This window comes from Scyliorhinus torazame, chromosome 13 (genome assembly GCF_047496885.1).
Source record: "Scyliorhinus torazame isolate Kashiwa2021f chromosome 13, sScyTor2.1, whole genome shotgun sequence".
In the NCBI taxonomy this organism is placed as follows: Eukaryota; Metazoa; Chordata; class Chondrichthyes; order Carcharhiniformes; family Scyliorhinidae; genus Scyliorhinus; species Scyliorhinus torazame.
This window is the reverse complement of record NC_092719.1, coordinates 214494667-214516546: the sequence shown is the minus strand read 5'-3', so window position 1 is coordinate 214516546 and position 21880 is coordinate 214494667. Positions and strand designations below refer to the sequence as shown.

The 21880-nt window shown below is 43.9% G+C and overlaps 1 protein-coding gene across 1 annotated transcript in view; it reads right to left on the bottom strand.

Moving 5' to 3' along the window:
* Positions 1 to 21880, bottom strand: part of mcm2 (minichromosome maintenance complex component 2) — a 36565-nt gene that overhangs the window by 4583 nt on the left and 10102 nt on the right. Inside the window, exons 8-15 of the mRNA XM_072473041.1 lie at positions 18466 to 18600; positions 16716 to 16907; positions 14581 to 14674; positions 13546 to 13796; positions 12410 to 12536; positions 11412 to 11524; positions 9353 to 9595; positions 3279 to 3461 (exon numbers count right to left, since the gene is read on the bottom strand). Of these exons, the coding sequence (XP_072329142.1) occupies positions 3279 to 3461; positions 9353 to 9595; positions 11412 to 11524; positions 12410 to 12536; positions 13546 to 13796; positions 14581 to 14674; positions 16716 to 16907; positions 18466 to 18600 (1338 nt within the window). The remainder of the gene's footprint in view (positions 1 to 3278; positions 3462 to 9352; positions 9596 to 11411; positions 11525 to 12409; positions 12537 to 13545; positions 13797 to 14580; positions 14675 to 16715; positions 16908 to 18465; positions 18601 to 21880) is intronic.

Below are 21880 nucleotides of genomic sequence, written 5' to 3'. Positions count from 1 at the left end.
CCTATCATTTGGAATTTCCTTAGGCGGGTGGGCCATGCAGAATAGAAGTTTGCAAATTAAATCTGGTTTTTTAAAAAATGAACTGTGTGATATCAGTCTTTTCTTATCCGTACGTTTTAATTGTAGTCTTGCCTTAATCATGATAAGTAGGAGTAGCACCACTGCTGGGAGGTGGGCAACTGTTTTAAGTCCTAATGGGTGGGGTCAGAACCCAGGAGGGGCCAGAATCCAGGAGGGGCATTCAGCACTCATCTTTATTGTGACATATCTTATCTTCTCTTTTTAAAAAAAAAGAATGACTGGTGTGTATAATTTTTTTTTCTCCAAATTCAGAGTACCGAATTCATTTTTTCCAATTAAGGGGCAGTCTAGTGTGGCCAATCCACCTAGCCTGCATATTTTTTGGGTTGTGGGGGCGAAACCCACGCAAACACAGGGAGACTGTGCAAACTCCACACGGACAGTGACCCAGAGCTGGGATCGAAACTGGGACCCCGGCACTGCGAGGCAGCAGGGTTAACCTACTCGTGTGTACAATGATAGAAAGTTTGTAGGGACAGCCCTAAAAGGTCCTCACATGCGGTGAGGAATACTCCCTTAGGACGACTGACTTCGCAAGTCTTTTTTGTATTTTTATTTTGGGGTTAAAGAATAGTAACCTCCTTCCTGCAAAGGTACAGGCCGGTTTCATATCAGAGAAAAAGATGTTACCATGTTCTCATGGCTTTATCCTCCAGTTTATCCATTCATTGTTTTTCCTCGTACAAATGGAGGCACAGAGTTTAATGATCCTCCTGTCTTTTTCTGTATTCTTGTATGCAGAAGCTGATATGATGTATTGTACCACTTTGAGGGTTTTTTGTGACATTTGTAAAAATGGAAAAACTCAAAACCCCCAAACATTTCTGTCATTACAATCACAACTTTAAACCAAACTGAGCAGCAGCCACTGGGTGCACTTAGTTCAATGCTGCTGGGTGATTTAATTATTCAACTTTTCAAGAAAGGTAGGAGAGAAAGCAGCAAACTACAAGCCAAGTAGCCCAACATCAGTTGATGGGAAAATTTTGGAATCTATTATTAGTCTTATCCATGCACTTAAAAAATGCAGAATATGATTAGAACAAATCAACACTTTTACCAAAGAGAAATAGTGTCTTGACAAATAAAAAGCATTTTTTGTTTTGAGGATGTAACTAGTAGGGTATTTAATGGGGAACCAATAGAGGCAGTAAACCAAGATTTCCAAAAGGCATTCAATAAGGTGTCACACAAAAGGCTAACTGACAACACAAGGGCCCACGGAGTGGAGGGCAATATTTTTGCATGGATAGAGGACCGGCGAATAGATACAAAGCAGAGAGCGGACATAAATGGGGACTTTTTGCAAGTTGGCAGACAGTGAACAATAGAGTGCAGCAAAGTCAGTGCTGGGGCCTCAGCTTTTTACAATCCATATAAGAAAAAACAGAAAATAACATATCAAAGTTTGATGATATTAAGCTGGGTGGAAAGGTAAGCTGTGTAGAGTACACAGAGGTTGCAAGAGATACAGACCGGTTATGAAAATAGGCAACAGGATGGCAGATATCAAGCTGGATGGAAAGGTAAGCTGTGTAGAGTACACAGAGGTTGCAAGAGATACAGACCGGTTAAGTAAATAGGCAACAGGATGGCAGCATAATATAGGGAAGTGTGAAGTTCTCTTTGGTCGTAAGAATAGAACAGCATTACGTATTTCTTTTACAAAAGACGAGACATTTCGAATTGATAATGTTCAAAAAGACGTCGGTGTGCTTGTACAAGGAACGTAAAAAGTTAGCATGCAGGGCGCAGCAAGCAACCAGGAAGGCAAATGGTACGATGGCCCTTATTGCGAGGGGATGACAGTGCAAGAATAAAGAAGTCTGGCTACAGTTGTACCAGGTTTTGGCAAGCCCACATGCAGTTTTGGTCTTCACATTAAAGGCGGTATACGTGGTGTTACAGTGAAGGTTCACTAAATTGTTCCCTGGATTGAGGGGGTTGTCCTATCATGAGGCTGAGTAAAAGGGGTTGATATTCTCTGGAAATTAGAAGAATGAGGTGATCTCATTGGAGCATACAAAATTCTGAAGGGGCTTAATGGGGTGGATGCTGAAATATTATTTCCATTGATCGCTGAATCTAAAGCGCACAGTCTAAGGGTGAGGAACCAATAATTTAGGACCAAGATGCAAAGAAATTAATTCACTCCAAGGGTCGTGAATTTTTGGAACTCGACCCTAGAGTGGGTATCATGCTGCATCATGTATTTAATGCTGGGATAGACAGATTTTTGATCTCAGGGAATGAAGGGATTTGGGAGCCCAAGATCACCCATTAACGTATTGGTTGGTAGCACAGGCTCGATGAGCCACATGGTCTACTTAGATTATCATAGAATTTACAGTGCAGAAGGAGGCCATTTGGCCCATCGAGTCTGCACCAGCCCTTGGAAAGAGCACCCTACCTAAGCCCACACCTCCACCCTATCCCCGTAACCCCACCTAACCTTTTTGGACACCAAGGGGAATTTAGCATGGCCAATTCACCTAACCAGCACATCTTTGGACTGTGGGAGGAAACCGGAGCACCCGGAAGAAACACACGCAGACACGGGGAGAACGTGCAGACTCCACACACAGTGACCTAAGCCGGGAATCAAACCTGGGACCCTGGAGCTGTGAAGCAATTGTGCTAATCACTGCTACAGTGCTGCCCCCTTGTGTTCCTATTTGTGTGTTCTTGCAATAGATGCTACACTGCCCTAGATTAAATCATAGGTCTTTGAAATCAGGTGCATGAGGAGATTCCAGAGAAGGGCCTGAACTAACACCTGAAAGTAGACAGCAAGAATGGAATTTAACCATTATTTTTTTCTCCTTGTAATTATTGGCCGACTAGTCACATTTCTCTGTGCACTATACTAACAATATTTTCTGTCACAATATTCTTTTGGATTGCTGACACAATCTCCCGGAAGTAGTCATTTAGAGGGGTGCCTCGTCAGAGGACTGAACACTACTAGGCTAAACACAACAAATTTCCAGTCAGCCTTTTAGGCTCTGCCAACTCGGGGACTAAGCAAAGATTGAGACAGTTTGATTTAATCTAATAATACCTAGTAAAGATATAAATTTCACATTTGTTAGTCACACAAAACTGGAGGCATCTTCCACCTTCCCCCATAAGCAACTACACGACAGTAGCATAAGCAACAAAAATAAAATCACCAATGCCACCGTCCTCTTGCTCACCTTCCTCATGCTCCTCATGACACTAAACTTCTGTGTGTCGATGAAGCTTTCCAGCATGACCCGAATGGCCATGTTGACATCATCCTCCATCACATAGTCTCTCAGGTGGATGCGAGCATGTGCCTCGGCCATGCGAATCATGGATTCAATGTGGCGCACAGTGATGGGAATACTGCCCGTGGCCTATGCGGAAGAAAAATATGTACAGCAATTACGTGACATTTGAGAAGTCCCAACAAGCAGCACCATCTTGCATTGATGTTGAAGAGAGCCCAGGATGAAACATCACTAGATGCTAGGATGCTCAGAAACAACACATCAGTGTGTTGGGGCAGCACGGTAGCATAGTGGCTAGCACAGTTGCTTCACAGCTCAATAGTCCCAGGTTCGATTCCCGGCTTGGGTCACTGTCTGCAGAGTCTGCACGTTCTCCCGGTGTGTGCTTGGGTTTCCTCCCACAGTCCAAAGATGTGCAGGTTAGGTGGATTGGCCATGAAAAATTGCCTTTAGTGTACAAAAAGGTTAGGTGGGGTTACTGGGTTATGGGGATAGGGTAGAGGCGTGGGCTTAAGTAGGGTGCCCTTTCCAAAGGCCGGTACAGGCACGATGGGCCGAATGGCCTCCTTCTGCACTGTAAATTCTATGACATAATTCCTTTCTTTTGCCTTCTTTTTCCCCAAAAAAGGGAAGCCACTGGTGTGCCCCCACAGCAGGATTATGAGTAGCAGACTTATTTCACTGCCCTAGTCTCAGGATGGGGAGAGGAGGGGGGGTTAAGGGCACCACGGTGCCGAAGTGGTTAGCGCTGCTGGCTCACGGCGCCGAGGTCTCAGGTTCGATCCCGGCTCTGGGTCACTGTCCGTGTGGAGTTTGCACATTCTCCCCGTGTTTGCGTGGGTTTTGCCCCCACAACCCAAAGATGTGCAGGGTAGGTGGATTGACCACGCTAAATTTCCCCTTAATTGGAAAAAATGAATTGGGTACTCTAAATTTATTTTTTTTAATGCTCTATACTTAGAGCAGAGAAATAAAAGCTCTTTCTGCAAGTTTTTACACAGGATATCTTACTTACAAAGCAAAAAACAGATCTTTCATTATTTTCTACGACTTCAGTGGCATGTATTTCAACACAAACATGAACAGTTTTATTTAGAGGCAACGAGCAATGCAATTTACGGGAAAGCAAGTGAGAAAGGGATAGAAAGACACAGCAAAGGAGGCCCTTTGTCCCATTGCGTCTGCACCGACGCATGAAAAACACCTGACCTGTCTACCTAATCCCATTTGCCTGCACTTGGCACATGAGGAGGGGGGGTGGGGTGGGGTTTGGGCGGAGGATGGATTTCATTTGTAAAGGGCAGATACCCCACCTTGTTTTGTTAAATTGTTAAATGGTTAAGTTGTTTTCTGTTTTACTCTTTTCTTTGTTTTTATTTTTGTAGTGGTTTGTAAAAATTATTGAAAATTTTTGAATAAAAACAAAAGTTATGACGTGCCAAGTACTCATCCAGGTACTGTCAAACTCGGGGCCGGGTCGCGAGCGGGTGTCGGGAGGGTCACGGAGCGGTCCGTCGCTGCGCTCCCGAACGTGCAACAGCCGGCTTTTAATAACGCCAGCTGCAAGCGGCCATTTTGAAGGTCATGTTCGGGGGGGGGGGGGTCATTTGATAAAATTTTACAGGAAAAAAATGCCGAACTTTGGACAGAGACTCCATACTTTCCGACACCGGAAGGCTTCACCTTCATCCAAAAGGTTCCATTGGAGGAGCATGTACGAGAGCCAAAGGGACCCAAAACCATTTCCTCCATTTTTGTCAGCAGCAAACAAGGTAAAAGAAAATGCTGGGCCGCAAAGGTCGGCCCGCGTGGGCCGCAAAGGTCGGGCGGTTGGTAAAAATGGATCCCCAGAAAAAAAGTTTGAAAAACACTGTTTTAAAAGATGTGAGGCAACCCTGCCTCTATCACCCTCCCCGTGCAAGATATACTGAGACAATTCGATGAAGACAGGTGAATTCGGCTTTTGTGGAGCATAGACTTCGAAGACGACCAGTTGGGATGAATGATCCTTTTTAAGCAAAAAAAAATATTTGCTCATGGTATGTGGGTGTCAGTGGTTAAGTTAGCATTTATTGCTCATCCCAATTGCCCTCAAGGTGGTGGTGGGCTGCCTTCTTCAATCGCTGCAATATGGTGTAGGTACACCTCAGGGAGTTCCAGGGTTTTGACTTAGCAACAGTGAAGGAACAGCAGCATAATTCCAAGTCAGGATGCGACTTGGGAGGGGAACTTGCAGGCGGTGGATTTCCCATGCATCTGCTATCCTGGACCTTCTAGTTGGTAAAGGTTCCTAAGGAACCTTGGTGAGTTACTGCAGTGCATCCAGATGGTACACACTGCTGCCACCTTGCGTCAGTGGTGGAGTGTGCAAATGTTTATCATGGTGGATGGATGCAAATCAAGTGGGCTACTGTTTCCTACTATGAAACCTTGTTGTTGGAGCTGCGCTCATCCAGGCATGGGGAGTATTCCATAATACACCTGACTTGTGCCTTGTAGATGGTGGACAGGCTTTGGGGAGTCAGGGATGGTGAGTTACTAGTTGCAAGATTCCTAGCCCCTGACCTGCTCTTGCATCCCATTCATTCATGGGATGTGGGTGTTGCAGGTTGTGCAAGCACTTGTTGTCCATCCCTAATTGCCCTCGAGGGGCAGTTAAGAGTCAAACACATTGCTGTGGGTCTGGAGTCACGACTAGTCCAATGAGTTTCTGGTCAATGGTAACCCCCAGGCTGTTGATAGTGGGGATTCAGCAAAGATAGCAGGAGCAGACTCGATGGGAAAAGTGGCCTAATTCTGCTCCTATGTTTTGTGGTAATCTGGTTGCATGTCAATTTCAGACTACGTAGGGGCCAGCACGGTGGCGCAGTGACTAGCACTGCAGCCTCACGGCGCTGAGGTCCCAGGTTCGATCCTGGCTCTGGGTCACTGTCCGTGTGGAGTTTGCGCATTCTCCCATATTTGCGTGGGTTTCGCCCCCACAACCCAAAGATGTGCAGGGTAGATGGATTGGCCACGCTGAATTGCCCCTTAATTGCATAAATGAATTGGGTACTCAATTTATAAAAAACATTTTAAAAATTGTTTAGACTACGTAATTCTGTGTAATATCGGAGACAGTCGATTAACTGGGAGATGCCACCCCCTCTCTTCTGCATCAAGTCTGTGCATTCTTATCTACACCCGGAACTAATTGCATTTGAGAAGCAGATATATTAGTGTAGTGGCTGTTTAGAAAGCTTCTTGAGCTATTATAATCGGGAAAAAAATATTCAACATTTGCCAAGTGTTATTTGTTCTGCACTCAAATTGGATGAATCTGATGCTACTCCTTAATAAACCTCCTATCCACACATTTTCAAAAAATGCTGAACACCAGAATAAGAGGCAGGATGTAGTACAAAGAAATACACTTGGATCACATCACATGCAGATTTAAGCTGGCTCAGCTCAATCTTTGGAACTGCAGGGAGTGTTGCGAGCTCTCGGGAGGATGCTACATTACTGGAGGTGCCAGTCTATGGACGATGGGGTTAAGCAGTTTGCTCTCTCAGGTAAACATAAAAGATTCATGGCATTATTTCAAAAAGCAGTTATCTGTTGTCCTAGCCATATTTGTCCCTCAAATCAATATCACAGATACCTGGTAATTGCAGTTTGTGGGAGCTTGCTGTGCATTTCCTACATTACATTTAATAAATTTTTTCCCAATTTTTAAGGGGCAATTTAGTGTGGCTAATCCACCTACCCAACACATCGTTGGGATTGTGAGAGTGCGACCCACACAGACACGGAAAAATGTGCACACGGACAGTGACCCGGGTTCGAACCCGGGTCCTCGGCACTGTAGAGCCAGCAGTGCTAACCACTGCACCACCGTGCCGCACCTACATTACATTTAATTAAAATTAAATGACCAGATGTCAAGAAGAAAAGAAGATAGTGTTTGACCACGGTGAATAAAGTTCCTCAAGATGGTGACAAGATATGGCAGATGGCAGCAATGTGGCGTACATGAAGTTTCAATAAAGATTCCAATGTCACCATGCAGATAAAGGAATGTTCAAAAAAAATTAATTTACGGGATGGGAGTGTCACTGTTTAGGCCAGCATTTATTGCCCTTCAGAAGGTGGTGGTGAGTTTATTTCCTGGACCACTGCAGCCAGAGGTGTAGGTACAGCCACAGTGCTGTTAGGGAGGGAGTTCCAGGATTTTGACCCAGTGACAGGGAAGGAAGGGCGATATATTTCCAAATCGGGGTGGTGAGTGACATGGAGGGGAACCTCCAGGTGTTGGGGTTCCCATGTATCTGCTGCTCTTGTCCTTGTAGATGGTAGTGGTCATGGGTTTGAAAGGTGCTGCCTAAGGAACCCAAGGAATTATAGGGAGGGATTAAAAACTGAAGAGCTGTTGTTCAGGGCCGTTCCTGGGATTTTGCAGGAGTAGTGGCCCACTTTTGTTCAATGTATACATCAGTGATGTACATTAATATTTGCAGCACACAGGGCAGCATGTGGCACAGTGGTTAGCACTGCAGCCTACAGCGCTGAGGGCCCAGGTTCGAATCCCGGCCCTGGGTCACTGTCCGTGTGGAGTTTGCACATTCTCCCCGTGTCTGTTTGGGTTTCACCCCCACAACCCAAAGGTGTGTAGGTCAGGTGGATTGGCCACGCTAAATTGCCTCTTAATTGGAAAAAAAAAAATATTTGCAGGACAGAAAACAGTTCATTTAGCCCAACAGGAATAAATGGTGGCAATTATGCTCCACACCTCCTACTCCAAGCACTTTGTCGAAACCTATTACCATTTTCAATTCCTTTCGCCCTCTTATTTATCCAGCTTCCCCTTAATGTACCCATGTGATGTGCCTCAGCCACTCACAGTAGCAAGTTTTACATTCCCACCACGGTGTGGCACCAGGGACCCGGCTTTGATTCCGGCCTTTGTCTGTGTGGATTTTGCATGTTCTCCCAGTGTCTGCGTGGGTTTCCTTTGGCGCTCCAGTTTCCTCCCACTGCCCAAAGACATGCAGGTTAGGTGGGGTTACACGGTTAGGATGCGGGAGTACGCTTAGGTAGGATGCTCTTTCAGAGGATGGTGCAGACCCACTGGGCCGAATGGTCTCATTCTGCACTATAGGGATTCTATGAGCAGCAGGTCTTGGGTTAGGCACTGGACAATCTGCTTGTCAAAGTTGTGTCACAGGAACTGAGGAGTCAGAGATGCTTTTATCAGAGCAAGACCAGGAGAGACATTTTTTTCGTTTTACGCAGTGAGTGATTAGGATTTGGAATGGACTGCTCAAGTATGCTGGAGGCAAATTCAATTGTGGCTTTCAAAGGGGTTTGGATAATTATCTGAAGGGAGATGGTTACAGAGAAACATCAGGTGGGGAGAAAGGAGCTAGCCAAGCTACCTGCAAGGACAGCCAGCAGACACCAAGGTCCTGAAAGGTCTCCTCCTGTGCTGGAATCATTCTAGAACTTTAAATTAACAATCTGACAAATTATATAATAAAACCATTATGCAAACGTGGGGTGGCAGTGGAAAGGGAAGTGTGCTAAAATCGATTAATTGCTGTTTATAAATGTGATAATTGCAGGCCAATACATTAAAATGATAATTTAATTGCTTATGATTTTTTAAAAAAATTCTTAGATGAATAGCAAAGCAACAAAAAGTGCATTTGCATTAAGATAAAAAGGTCTAATCTCAATTCATCCTATGAAGAGCAAATAGATGGTATGGGAATTTCTAATACAGGATTTTTATGGGAATTTCTAATACAGGATTTTGGCATCTACAACTGCAGTAGTCAATGATTTAGATGGGGGGGGGGGGGGATGGGCGAGAAAGGGGTGCCTAAATTTGTAGACGATACAAAGAGGCAGGATAGAAAAGGAAGAAAGCAGTAAGTGGGGGATATTGTTCAGATAGTTATTGAGAAGGCAAAGGAGTCAGCAGGAAATCATTAAAAACTCAGAGCAAGAACAGAATAATCAAAGCTTTTTCTTACCATGGACTCCTTTCGAAGGTCACTGTACATCCTGGCCACTTTGTCCTGGTCCATCTGATTCAACTTTGGGTGGACTTTCTCTTTGCCATAGGTAATGTATTTTTTCAGCAGCTCCTGTGGGATAGGATCCACCCCATACGTGTTTGGCAAATAAGATTCTGCTGGTTCTCCGTTCATACATTCCTTGTTGCTTGGGTGGTGTTTGATGTGACTGGCCACAACAAAGCGAGCCAGCAATTCATCCTGTGCAAGATGGGTGGTGAATATTTACCGCCATCATTAAAAACTCTTAATAGTGGATCAGTGGAAGGGGGTGAGGTGGTGACCGGGGGGGGGGGGGCCAACCACCTTTACAGGCAGAGGACCAGGTCCAACAACCCTCCGGGTGAAAACACATCTAAACTCCCCTCTAATCTTTCTACCAATTACTACCGTTATTATATAGCCCCGAGTTATGGAGCTCACCAACAGAAGCGGTTCCTTCCTAGCCACTCTTTCTTGGTCCAGCTGATTTTATATACCTCCATTAAATCTTCCATCAGCCTCACTTGTTTCAAAAGGAAACAACCCTGGCTTATCCAATCTTTCTTCAAAGCTAGAACTCATCATTCCTAGCAACATCCTTGCTGGTCTCCACTGTATCCTCTCAAATGCTATCATGCGATGACCAGAACTACAGCAGTATTCTAGCTATTGCCTATGAGCATTTTGTACAGTTCAAGCGTAACCCCCCTACTTATATTCTATGCCTTGGCTAATAAAATGAAAAGTATGCCATACGCCTTCTTAGCCACCTTATCTACTTGTCCTGTAACTTTCCGGGGTCTGTGAACACACCAGCATCCGATACCCTCTACGCTTTTTAGCATCCTACTTCAAATTCGTATTCCTTTTGCCACTTTTGCCCTCCCTTCTCTGGATTGAATTCCCTTTGCCACTTTTCTGTCCACCTGATCAGTCCCTAGGTATCTCACAGCTTTATTCCTCACAGCTAATTTTTATATCAACTGCAAACTTTTTAAATCATGAGAATAACAGTTTATACATATATTTATACACGGTGACTCCTAGCTCACACCAAGTCCTATCATTGGCTCCTGACCCAGCATAGCCTCGAATTTAAAGTCTTTATTCTTGCATTCAAATCGCTCCTTGGCTTCAGCCAGCTCTAACAAACCACCTTCACCCCTACAATCATAGAATCCTTACAGTGCAAAAGGAGGCCATTCAGCCCATTGAGTCTACACCAACCCGCTGAAAGAGCACCCTACCTAGGCCTACACCCCCCACTCTATCCCTGTAACCCCACCTAACCGTTGGACACTAAAGGGCAATTTAGCATCGCCAACCCACCTAACCTGCACATCTTTGGACTGTGGGAGGAAACCGGAACACCCGAAGGAAACTCACGCATACACAGGGAGAACACACAATCCTCGGATCAAAGCTTTACACCAATTCAGGACTCTTGAATAACATATTTCTTCCACCCCATGGTGGCTGTGCCTTTAGCTGTATGGACCCCATGCTCTGGAATTTCCTGCCTAAAACTCTCCACCTTTCTATTCTCAAGACAACAAAATCTACCCCTGACAACTTGCTCTAGTATTCCACATTGCTCGCTGTCAAATCTGGTCTTGCCCCTTGTTCTATTCAAGAAAGTCAGTTAAGTAGAACTGGAGCCAGTCTCTTGCGTACTTTCACATTTATTTAGAGCCATAACATTACAAGTTACATCTCATATCACGGTAATCACAATTTCAATCTGTCCAATTTCGTAGCCCAATTGGTTCCCCAGCTCATGCCTATGACTGTTGTACAATTATAACACTTTATGCAAATAACATTTGTTCACCGAGAAAAAGCATTAGCACAGAAAAAAAACCTCACGGTCAAATTGTTCCACTTAGGCCACTGCAGTAGCCTGGGACAATATTAAAGGGCACCATTAACTAAGTGATGGGTATATCTTCCCTTTTTACCTACCTAGTGGGAGGTGAAGTAGGACCTTAACCTCAAAAATACCGCGTCAATATTGTGAACAGAATTTATTTCATACCTGAACAGGATCAATAGTGTCTCTAACAACACAAAGAACATCAAATCTGGACACAATGGGCTCCGAAAGATCCACATTCTCCGCAAAAGTCAAAGAAGGGTCATATCGACCACCTGAACAGGTAGGCAAGTAAATAAATTAAATATTGTTGCACATCATCCCAGGAACATTCTCCCACTATTTGTTAAACATAACAATGATATTACAAGTTAAATAACAGCACAGGTCGCCTGGGACAATTCCATCCCACTCCAGCACAGGATGTAGGCTAAAGCACCAAATGATCGCAAAGGGCTGCATTGTCAGGAGGTCCCAGCATGGTCTGACGAGATATTGGAATTAGGCCCTGGAGGCTATTCATTCAATCAGACCGCTAAAAATCCCCAAAAGGTATTCAAAGTAGTTTTCTTTTCCACACATTTCCCGGCCAACATTTCTCCCCACACCACCCCCCCCCCCCCCCTTGGGTCAGATTTATACTGTTTCGAAAAATCCAGGTGCTGGAGATCCTTAGGAGCCACAGGACCACACAAGCCTTTGACTTTTAACTGCCCTCTGATGTGGCACAGCAAGCCACTCGGTGGATCAAAATATTTTCAAATACTGCTTTGGGACAGAACTGAAATGAAATGAAAAATGAAAATCGCTTATTGTCAATAGTAGGCTTCAAATGAAGTTACTGTGAAAAGCCCCTAGTCGCCACATTCCGGCGCCTGTTCGGGGAGGCTGTTACGGGAATCGAACCGTACTGCTGGCCTGCCATGGTCTGCTTTCAAAGCCAGCGATTTAGCCCTGTGCTAAACAGCCCCTGCAATATTATTTCAGAATACATTTGAAACTTTCTACAGGTACCACCCATATTTTCTCCCAATAAGTTGACCAAGCTGATTAATTAATTAGTTGATTAGATCTAGTCATATTCCAACTGGCAGCCAGTTTGTGTCCTAGATTCTGCAGCCCAGCATGTTGCAAGCTGAAGGAATTTGATTTATTCTCACCTATGGGATTGGCAGCAGCAATTATCGTACATCTGGCCTGGAGAGAAGTCACAATACCAGCTTTTGAGATGGAGATGCTCTGTTGCTCCATTGCCTCATGAATACTGGTCCTGTCCTGTTCGTTCATCTGAAAGTATAAAAGCAGCATCGTCACACATATTGCTCCTTTGTATGAGATGTTAAAATGAAGCTTTGTCGGAAATCTCAGCTGGATGTAAAATATCCCACGACACTACATTTTGAATAGCAGGGATTTATTCCCAGTGTCCTGGCCAATACTCAGCCCTCAGGCAGTACCACAAAAACAGATGATGATCTGGTCATTGCTACATGGCTGTTTGTGGGAACTTCCTGGGAGTAAACTGGCTGCCATGTTCCCTGCAACACGGATTACACTTCAAAATGACTTCACTGTCGATAAGACATTTATAGTACACAAGACCTACTCGCCTTTCAGAAAGTGGGGTTTAATGCAACAAAGTGGCTTGCTTTGGTGTAGAACAGGAATTGCCAGTAGTGTGGTTAAGAGCAGCAGGTTTTATTCCCCACTGGACATTAGTGAACCAGTTAGCTTTGCGCAAACTGTTACAGTTTTACTGGCAGCATCTTTCATTCCAGAGTTCTTTTTAATCCACGGTCAAATTCTCAAACTGTTATGGTGGGATTATTAGTCTAGTAACAGTTACCACACTAGCGAACACGGGCAAGTAGAGTAGCCATAGTCCCAGACGACCACAAGCTGCTTTCCCCTTTCGAGGGGTAAGAGCTGACTGGTGGTTATTTAACCTGAGGATTACACCTTGGGTGAGGGGCAAGGGCAGGGCCTTCATGAATAACCTCAGCAGGTACGGGAATTGAACCTACGCCGCTGGCTCGCTCTGCATCAAGAACCAGCTGTCTAGTCAAGTGAGCTAAACCAGCCCCCAGGTAGCAGGCAAGGAATGAATACAACTCAGGAGTGAAATACCCCATCCAAGATATATTTAAAAACCTGTAAAGAATGGCAATTGGGAAAAAAGCTCCACATCACAGCTGGCGCCCAAGGAACTAGCTCAGAGCCTTTACAAATGGAAAGTGGGGGTGAAAGTGGTGGTGGTTACAGGCTGAGAAAAATGTATAAGTGTGTTTTTTCTTACCTTGTCAAACTCATCTATTAGACAGACTCCTCTATCTGCTAACACAAGAGCACCAGCCTCCAAAGTCCATTCCCTGCTCACTGGATTCCTCTGCACATAGGCAGTTAAACCAACAGCAGATGCACCTTGACCAGTAGTAAAGACTGCTCGACTGGAAACTTTCTCAGCATACTTCAGGAACTGAGATTTGGCAGTGCCCGGGTCACCACACAGCAGCACGTTGATGTCCCCACGGACTTTGTGCTTCCCACCTGAAGCCCAAGCAACCAGAAAGAAAAAATTGTTTAAAATCCTCAAAAGAAGCATAAGGATCCAAGGTCTTCCATGAAGCCAATTCATTAGTCTCCACTTGAAAAATCCAATACAAGAGATTACAAATATAAGATAGTCACTAATAAATTCAATAGAGAACTTGGGAGAAACTTCTTTACCAACAGACTGATTAGAATATGAACTTATACCATAAAATTGAGTCAAAGAGCATAAATGCATTTAAGGGAAAGCTACATGAACATGATGGCAAAAGGAATAGGTGGTATGCTGATAAGGTGGGAGGAAGCTTGTGTGAAGCATATACATTGGATATATATATATCCATAAAAACATAAAAATAACAGGGCTTAAAAAGGAAAAAAAAACAGGGTAATAGATCATTTTTATTGTTAACAACACTTTCTCTCTTCGAGAAAGGGTTAAACGGTGCAGGTTAACAGATGATGCAATGGATCAAGAATTAGTAATTAGGTGACAGCAGAGTTGTGTCTTAGAAGGTTTTAGAATGGAATGAAGCCATAAAATAAACAGTGAATTCAAAAAGGCTACACACACTGAAATGTTTGAAAACATTATAAAGCATTTTTAATTCACAAAAATATCCCAAGGTGCAATCCTAACAGAGCCAAATGATGCAAGATAGTGAGGGTGAGGAACCGCTTGGTCCAAGGGATGGCTTTTAAGGCAGGTCTTAAGTGGGGGAGTTTGGTGAGTCTGCCAATGTCAACAAGGAAGCTTAATTTTCTTAATAGATAGACCTACCTGGGTTTTTTGCTTCACCTCCAAACAGTGCAAGCGCAAGGCCTCTTTTTATGTCCTCATGGCCATATATTGAAGGTGCCATACTAGCAAAGATCTAGGCGACGGGAAAACAGACATTGTAATCAAAAGGTATATCTACAAATGCTTAGAATGTTAAGACACTTTAATTGTTACACCGTATCACCAGAACCAGTCTGCCTTGTATCCAGTGGTGTAATACGCACCATCTACCTTGACCCAGTGTACAGCACAAATCCAGTTAACATATCACATACAGACTAAGTAAATGCAGAAATTTCACGATCTCTCACAAAATGTCATTTCAGAAAAGGGTACCATGGCTGGCAAATATCAGCATCATGATTAATTGCTCTAAAGGGGGTGGCAGGGTGGCGGAGTGGTTAGCACTGATGCTTCACGGCATCGAGTACTCGGGTTCGATCCCAGCCCCGGGTCACTGTCCACCCGGAGTCTGCACATTCTCCCCATGTCTGGGTGGGTCCCACGACCAAAAGATGTACCGGGTAAGTGGATTGGGCACGCTAAATTGCCCCTTAATTGGAATTTAAAATTAAAAAATTTTTTTTTTTTTTTTAAAGAACATGCAGTGCAGGAGGCCATTCGGCCCATCGAGTCTGCACCGACACACTTAAGCCCTCACTTCCATCCTATTCCCGTAACCCAATAACCCCGCCTAACTTTTTTGGTCACCAAGAGCAATTTATCATGGCCAATCCACCTAACCTGCACGTCTTTGGACTGTGGGAGGAAACCGGAGCACCCGGAGGAAACCCGTGCAGACACATGCAAACTCCGCACAGACAGTGACCCAGCGGGTAATCGAACCTGGGACCCTGGCGCTGTGAAGCCACAGTGTTATCCACTTGTGCTGTCGTGCTGCCCTTTTTAATTAAAAAAAAAATTGCTGGATAGATTTTCAAATTTATACACAATCCAAAATCTTTCCACTTTTCCGGTGAATGATTGGTGGTGCCAGGGAGGAGGGTGGAGAATTATTTTCCCACTCTGGTCATCCAGTACAATAACAGGTCTGGTTTATCGGCACGGTAGTACAATGGTTAGCACTGTTGCTTCACAATGCCAGGGACCTGGTTTGATTCCCGGCTTGGGGCACAGTCTGTGCGGACTCTGTAGGTTCTCCCCATGTCTGCGTGGGTTTCCTCCAACAAGTCCCAAAAAGACTTGCTTTGGGTGAATTGAACATTCTGAATTCTCTCTCTATGTACCCGAACAGGCGTCAGGAGTGCAGTGACTCGGGGATTTTCACAATAACTTCATTGCAGTGTTAATGTAATTCTACTTCAAAGACCAGAAGCAGAGTATAGCTTCTGAGTTTCTATCTCTTCTGATAACATTATTACCAAACTCCCCACGTGGGGCATTGGAGCTCCTCCGCCAAAAGCTGGGTGGATGCAGAGTGAAGTTCAATCATGTATATTACCATGCAAAATCTACAACCTCTGGATATAGCAAAGTGATCATTCCATTTTTGCACACCAACTTCTCAATACCATCTGGATATGAAGACAAACTGAATCTGTGGATGGCTTGGTCTCTTGCCAAAGCCCACAAAAACAAAGTGAACATAAAGGGAGATATTGGGCCATGCCGAATAAGCATGGAAGGGGGGGGGGGGGGGAGAGAAAGAGGCAAGAGGAGAAAGTTCATTTTTCAGCAGCAGGGTCAGGCACCCAAGATGTTCTAGGAGTATACCTACCTATCAGCTGCCAATTTAACAGCCAGCAATATTCAAGAGCCCTGCTTGAAGCAGATGTTCTGCTCTTTGAATATGCTAACCAGCTGATTGTCTTAAGACACTGTGGTTGAATGTGGCATAAACAGAGCCCAGACTTTTCCTTGCGTCCCAGTAAGGCCGACCCAGCACCGCTTAAGGTGAGGCCGCCAAGTAAAAGGTTTTTCATGTATTAGTGAGCAAATTCCTGCTCAAAATGTCTCCAGAAGATAAACATATAAAATGCACATGTATTTGTGTGTACACAAAGAATGTAGGAAATTAATTGTGTGTTATTCTACTTTCTCCCAAGAGCATTGATCAACTTTTATAGTTAACTAGGTGCTTTGCTTCTGAAGCGTCCCCATCACAACGGACTCACCCTCTCTCCAATGCGCTCATCTTTTGAAAGACCCACAATGGCCTTGACGTCTTCATCTGTAAGCTCACCAACAGCCAATTTATTGTCCTTCTTTGTGATGTGATTTGCCATGATCACTGTAGCGAAGACTGGGAATCCATTGGCAGTATTGAGGGAACCATCATAGTTATTATGATATATGCCAGTAAGTTCCTGCAAGAAGACAGAACAAGCATACAATCAACCCCTCAGAACAAAAATCAACCCCTCAGAACAGCAAATAAAAACATTTAAATTATACTACCATAAATGTAAATAAGGGGGATTCATTCAGCCCATTTGGGGACGTGGAGAATAAAGTGGAGTGTTATGGGCCAGGGTTTAGAGAACCCCAAAGTGTATCATGGAGTTTACCTGACCCACAACTTTTAATAGATTGTGGTATGGGGAGCACACGGCCCACTCTACAGGTGTGGTACAGCAGAAATGGAAAAGTATTTTTTAAAGCAAAACAATGTTTATTCTATGGACTCAAGTTAACCTTATTAAAACATAGTGAACATCTTAGCAACCATTAATTCAAGTACAACCCCCAAAGAATACAACACTAAGTAATTCTTAAAGCTTTCCTTTTCACATCCATGAGACTTAAAACACCTTTTACAGAAGCACATTAGGTTTACATTCACTACTGAGAACATTTATAATTCTGAATTCACCAAACGATCAAGAGATAGTCTTTTCATGGCAGAGAGATCAACAGTACACCTGCTCTGTCTGGCTTCAGCTCCAACACTGAAAACCAAACTAAAACACACCCTGCAGCAAACAGCCTAAAACGAAAGTAAAAAGCTGACAGACAGCCCAGCTCCACCTACTCTGACATCACTGCAGTAATAAGCACCCATTTCTTAAAGGTACTCTCACTACAGATATTTATATACACACACCCATTTATAAACACCCATTTCTTAAAGGTAGTCTCACATGACCGGAGATAATCTGTTACAATCTTGTTGAATAGCAGATATGGTTTGAGGGGACTCATTTGACAAACCTTTAAAAAAAAAAAAAAAAAAAAATACCTACATTATTTCCATCCCACCACCGATTAGCCCCATCATTTCACACAGCCCCCCCCCACCCACATTAACAAGGAGGTCTTCGCTCCCTGCTATAATCACAGCCTAGAATTCTGATGGAACACATTTCAGATTAATACACTAATTCAGCCTCTGGATGCTTCATTAACTTTCAACACTATGCAAACGATTATTCTGCATAGCTTTCTTTTTTGCTTTATGCATATTAGTTTGAGATCAATAATGCAAGAGTAACAGGTGACCAAGATCAATTATACTGCTGGTCTGAGAAGTTTATTTGGCACTGGTTGCACCTATACGGTGGTCCCAGTTTTGCTGAATTGGAGTTGAAAAACATTTCATAAGAATGTGCTAACACTGTCGTTAGGGGATGTTGTTGTCTGTTTTTTGTTCGTTTAGGTGTTGTGTGTGTTGGCCCGCACGGTTGTTTAAATTAAGAAATGTTAATGTGTTAAAACTGCGAAAATTACAAATGCTTCAATAAAATATTTTCTAATAAAAAAAACACTGTAAAGTTGACACAAAACTGAACTCAATTGACAGCCACAAAACACATAATGTAGCTAACATACAACGTATCCTTCCTTTTAAAACATGACTAGAAAAGAAACATGTTTTCTTCCAGGTATGATTCCCCACAAACACACAATAAAGGATAGAAAGCTTACAATTTCATCACCCGGTTTGCAGTTATCCACCAGGTCTGCGAGTAGAATCGCATCTTTTGAGCGTGGTAGCCTCCCGGCCGCAACCTTCCCTGGACTTTCCTGAATGGTGATCCTTTGGTAATTCTGGTACACAGTCTGAAGGGAAACAAGAAGCTGATTGTAAACGAGACACCGGCACAACATTAATTTCACAATAAGCTTCCATGTTATACTGCATGACTCAAACTAAATACCAAATTTCATTTTAAAAGCATCTTTGATGTATGGAAGTTTAGGGACCCAACTCAAAAAAACTTCCCACACATTGTAATTAACTTGCACGAAGGGCAGCACGGTGGCGCAGTGGTTAGCACTGCCGCCTACGGCACTGAGGACCCGGGTTCGATCCCACCCCCAGATCACTCTGTGCAGAGTTTGCATTCTCCCAGTGTCTGCATGGGTTTCACCCTCACAACCCACAGATGTACAGGTTAGATGGATTGGCCACGCTAAATTGCCTTGTAATTGGAAAAATAATAATTGGGTACTCTAAATTTAAAAAACAAATTGCATGAAGTTCAAGTGACTATCACTTAGAGATTATCCGTGTTTGGATTTAGAATTTATCCAATGACGCACGATCAACCATTTCCAAAGTACCAGGCTCACAAAATTCAACGAAGCACACCAACAAACGAGAAACATGAACAATAAATCCATGCAAGGACAGACTGCTGGAGGATCAAGGATGCCTTTCTCCAATACAATATGATAGTTCCTTGCCTGATCAAGCCCTGGAAACACCTTCTTCACAGCCTTCTACATGTCATCGATGAAGATGAACATCTTGCCACGGTCATCCCCACACCCCCACTACTTGCCTTCAAACAACCACGCAACCTCAAACAAACCATTGTTTGCAGCAAACTACCCAGCCTTCAGAACAGTGACCACGACACCACACAACCCTGCCATGGCAATCTCTGCAAGACGTGCCAGATCATAGACATGGATACCACCATTATACATGAGAACACCACCCACCAGGTACGCGGTACATGCCCGTGCGACTCGGCCAACGTTGTCTACCTCATACGCTGCAGGAAAGGATGTCCCAAAGCGTGGTACATTGGCGAGACCATGCAGACACTGCGACAACAAATGAACGGACATCGCGCGACAATCACCAGGCAGGAATGTTCCCTTCCAGTCGGGGAACACTTCAGCAGTCAAGGGCATTCAGCCTCTGATCTCCGGGTAAGCGTTCTCCAAGGCGGCCTTCAGGACGCGCGACAACGCAGAATCGCCGAGCAGAAACTTATAGCCAAGTTCCGCACACATGAGTGCGGCCTCAACCGGGACCTGGGCTTCATGTCGCATTACATTCATCCCCCACCATCTGGCCTGCGAAATCCTACCAACTGTCCTGGCTTGACAGAATTCATACCTCTTTAACCTGGGGTTACCCCAACTCTGGATCTGTAAAGATTTAATCACCTGCTAATGCTCGTATTCCAAGCATTGTCAGGCATCTTTAAATCTGTCTATATATATATATATATATATATATATATGTTTCTGGAACATACCTCTTCGATCACCTGAGGATAGAGCAGCGCTCCAAATGCTAGTGATATTGAAACAAACCTGTTGGACTTTAACCTGGTGTTGCAAGACCTCTTACTGGAAACATCATGTTGAGGAAGAACTGGTCAAGGATTTTTTTTTAAATTTAGAGTACCCAATTATTTTTTTTCCAATTAAGGGGCAATTTAGCGTGGCCAATCCACTTAACCTGCACATCTTTGGGTTGTGGGCATGACACGGGGAGAATGTGCAAATTCCACACGGACAGAACTGGTCAAAGATGATTAAAGAAAAAGTGAAATTTCAGATCTGAGGCAACGCAAAATTAAGTCAATGAAAGCATCCGATTTATTCCTCCCACCATTGTTTCACTCCTTGAATAAACCCAGAGGTTTATCAAACCATATCTGGATTAAACATGATAATATCTAGAAAAAAAGATGACTGATGGGTGACCTAAGACATCTTCCAAATTATGACGAGGTTTGATCAGGTGGGCGTAGAGATGTTTGCACTTGTGTTGAAGACCAAAACTAGACTCCATGAACACAAAACATCAGGGAAGGTGGTGGCCACGTGCTTTGCAAGTGAACCACGCGGAACATCTCAAATCGTGACCGTGGCCACAAGTTATCCCACTGTTCGTAGATTGAACTCCTGCCCAGAGAGATCCGTTCCTGGTGGCATCACCATTAACTTAAGCCCGGTTGAATTGGATTGTTAACGGCAACATCAGACTATAACTGTTCCCCCAGTCATACAAATAAAAGAAAAATCAACACAAAAGATAATCACCAATAAATCTGATAATGAACTCCAAAGTAATTTCTTACATAATTACAGCACAGAAACCAGCCATTTGGCCCAACAAGCCCATCCACGAGGTACCGGGCAACTTTCTTCATCTATCACCAAAGTACCTTTGGTTTATTCCACCCCTCCAATGTTTACCCAACTTCTCCCTAAACTAATCTATGCTTGTTCATAGAATAGAGTATAGAATCCATACAGTGCAGAAGGAGGCCATTCGGTCCATCGAGTTTGCATCGACCCCCTGAAAGAGCATCCTATCTAGGTCCGCTCCCATGCCCCATAACCCCACCCAAGAGCAATTCAGCATGGCCAATCCACCTAAGCTGCACATCCTTGGACTGTGGGAGGAAACCAGAGCACCCAGAGGAAACCCACAGACACGGAGAGAAAGTGCAAACTCCACACAGAAGTCACCCAACGTTGGAATTGAATCCGGGTCCCTGGCACTGTGAGGCAGCAGTGCTAAGCACTGTGCTGCCCCATAACAACGTGAGCCGATGACTCAACTACTCCACATGGTTACAAGTGCCACATTCACACCAGCAATTTTAAAAGACAAGTAAAAACAGAAAATGCTAAAAATACTTAGTTGGTCAGACACATCTGTGGAGACAACAGTTATCATTTTTGGCCGATAACGTTTTGCTTAAAAAAGACCAACGACTTGTTTGGTGGTAAACACAAAAGGAGGAAGCAGCATAAGATTATATGGATAGTATTAGATGAAGTATGGCAACAGGAGACTCATGGATTCTGGTGGGAATTGACAGAAGTAGCTGGTGCTCTCGCAATGACAAAACATGGGGCAAGTCATCCACACAAACTACAAAGACCATTTGTTTCAAAGACAGTGTGTCAACAATCTGTCTTCCCAAGGACAATCCCACAGTAGAAGCTGCCAAAGGAAACAGTCACAGCTCCATCATTTGAAATCTTTAAGACCCATCCTTAGACAAGTCTTTCATATTCAGGACTACCATCTCAACAGGTCATTTCTGGTTTAGCTAACGTTACTCATATAAAATGTTGATAGAAC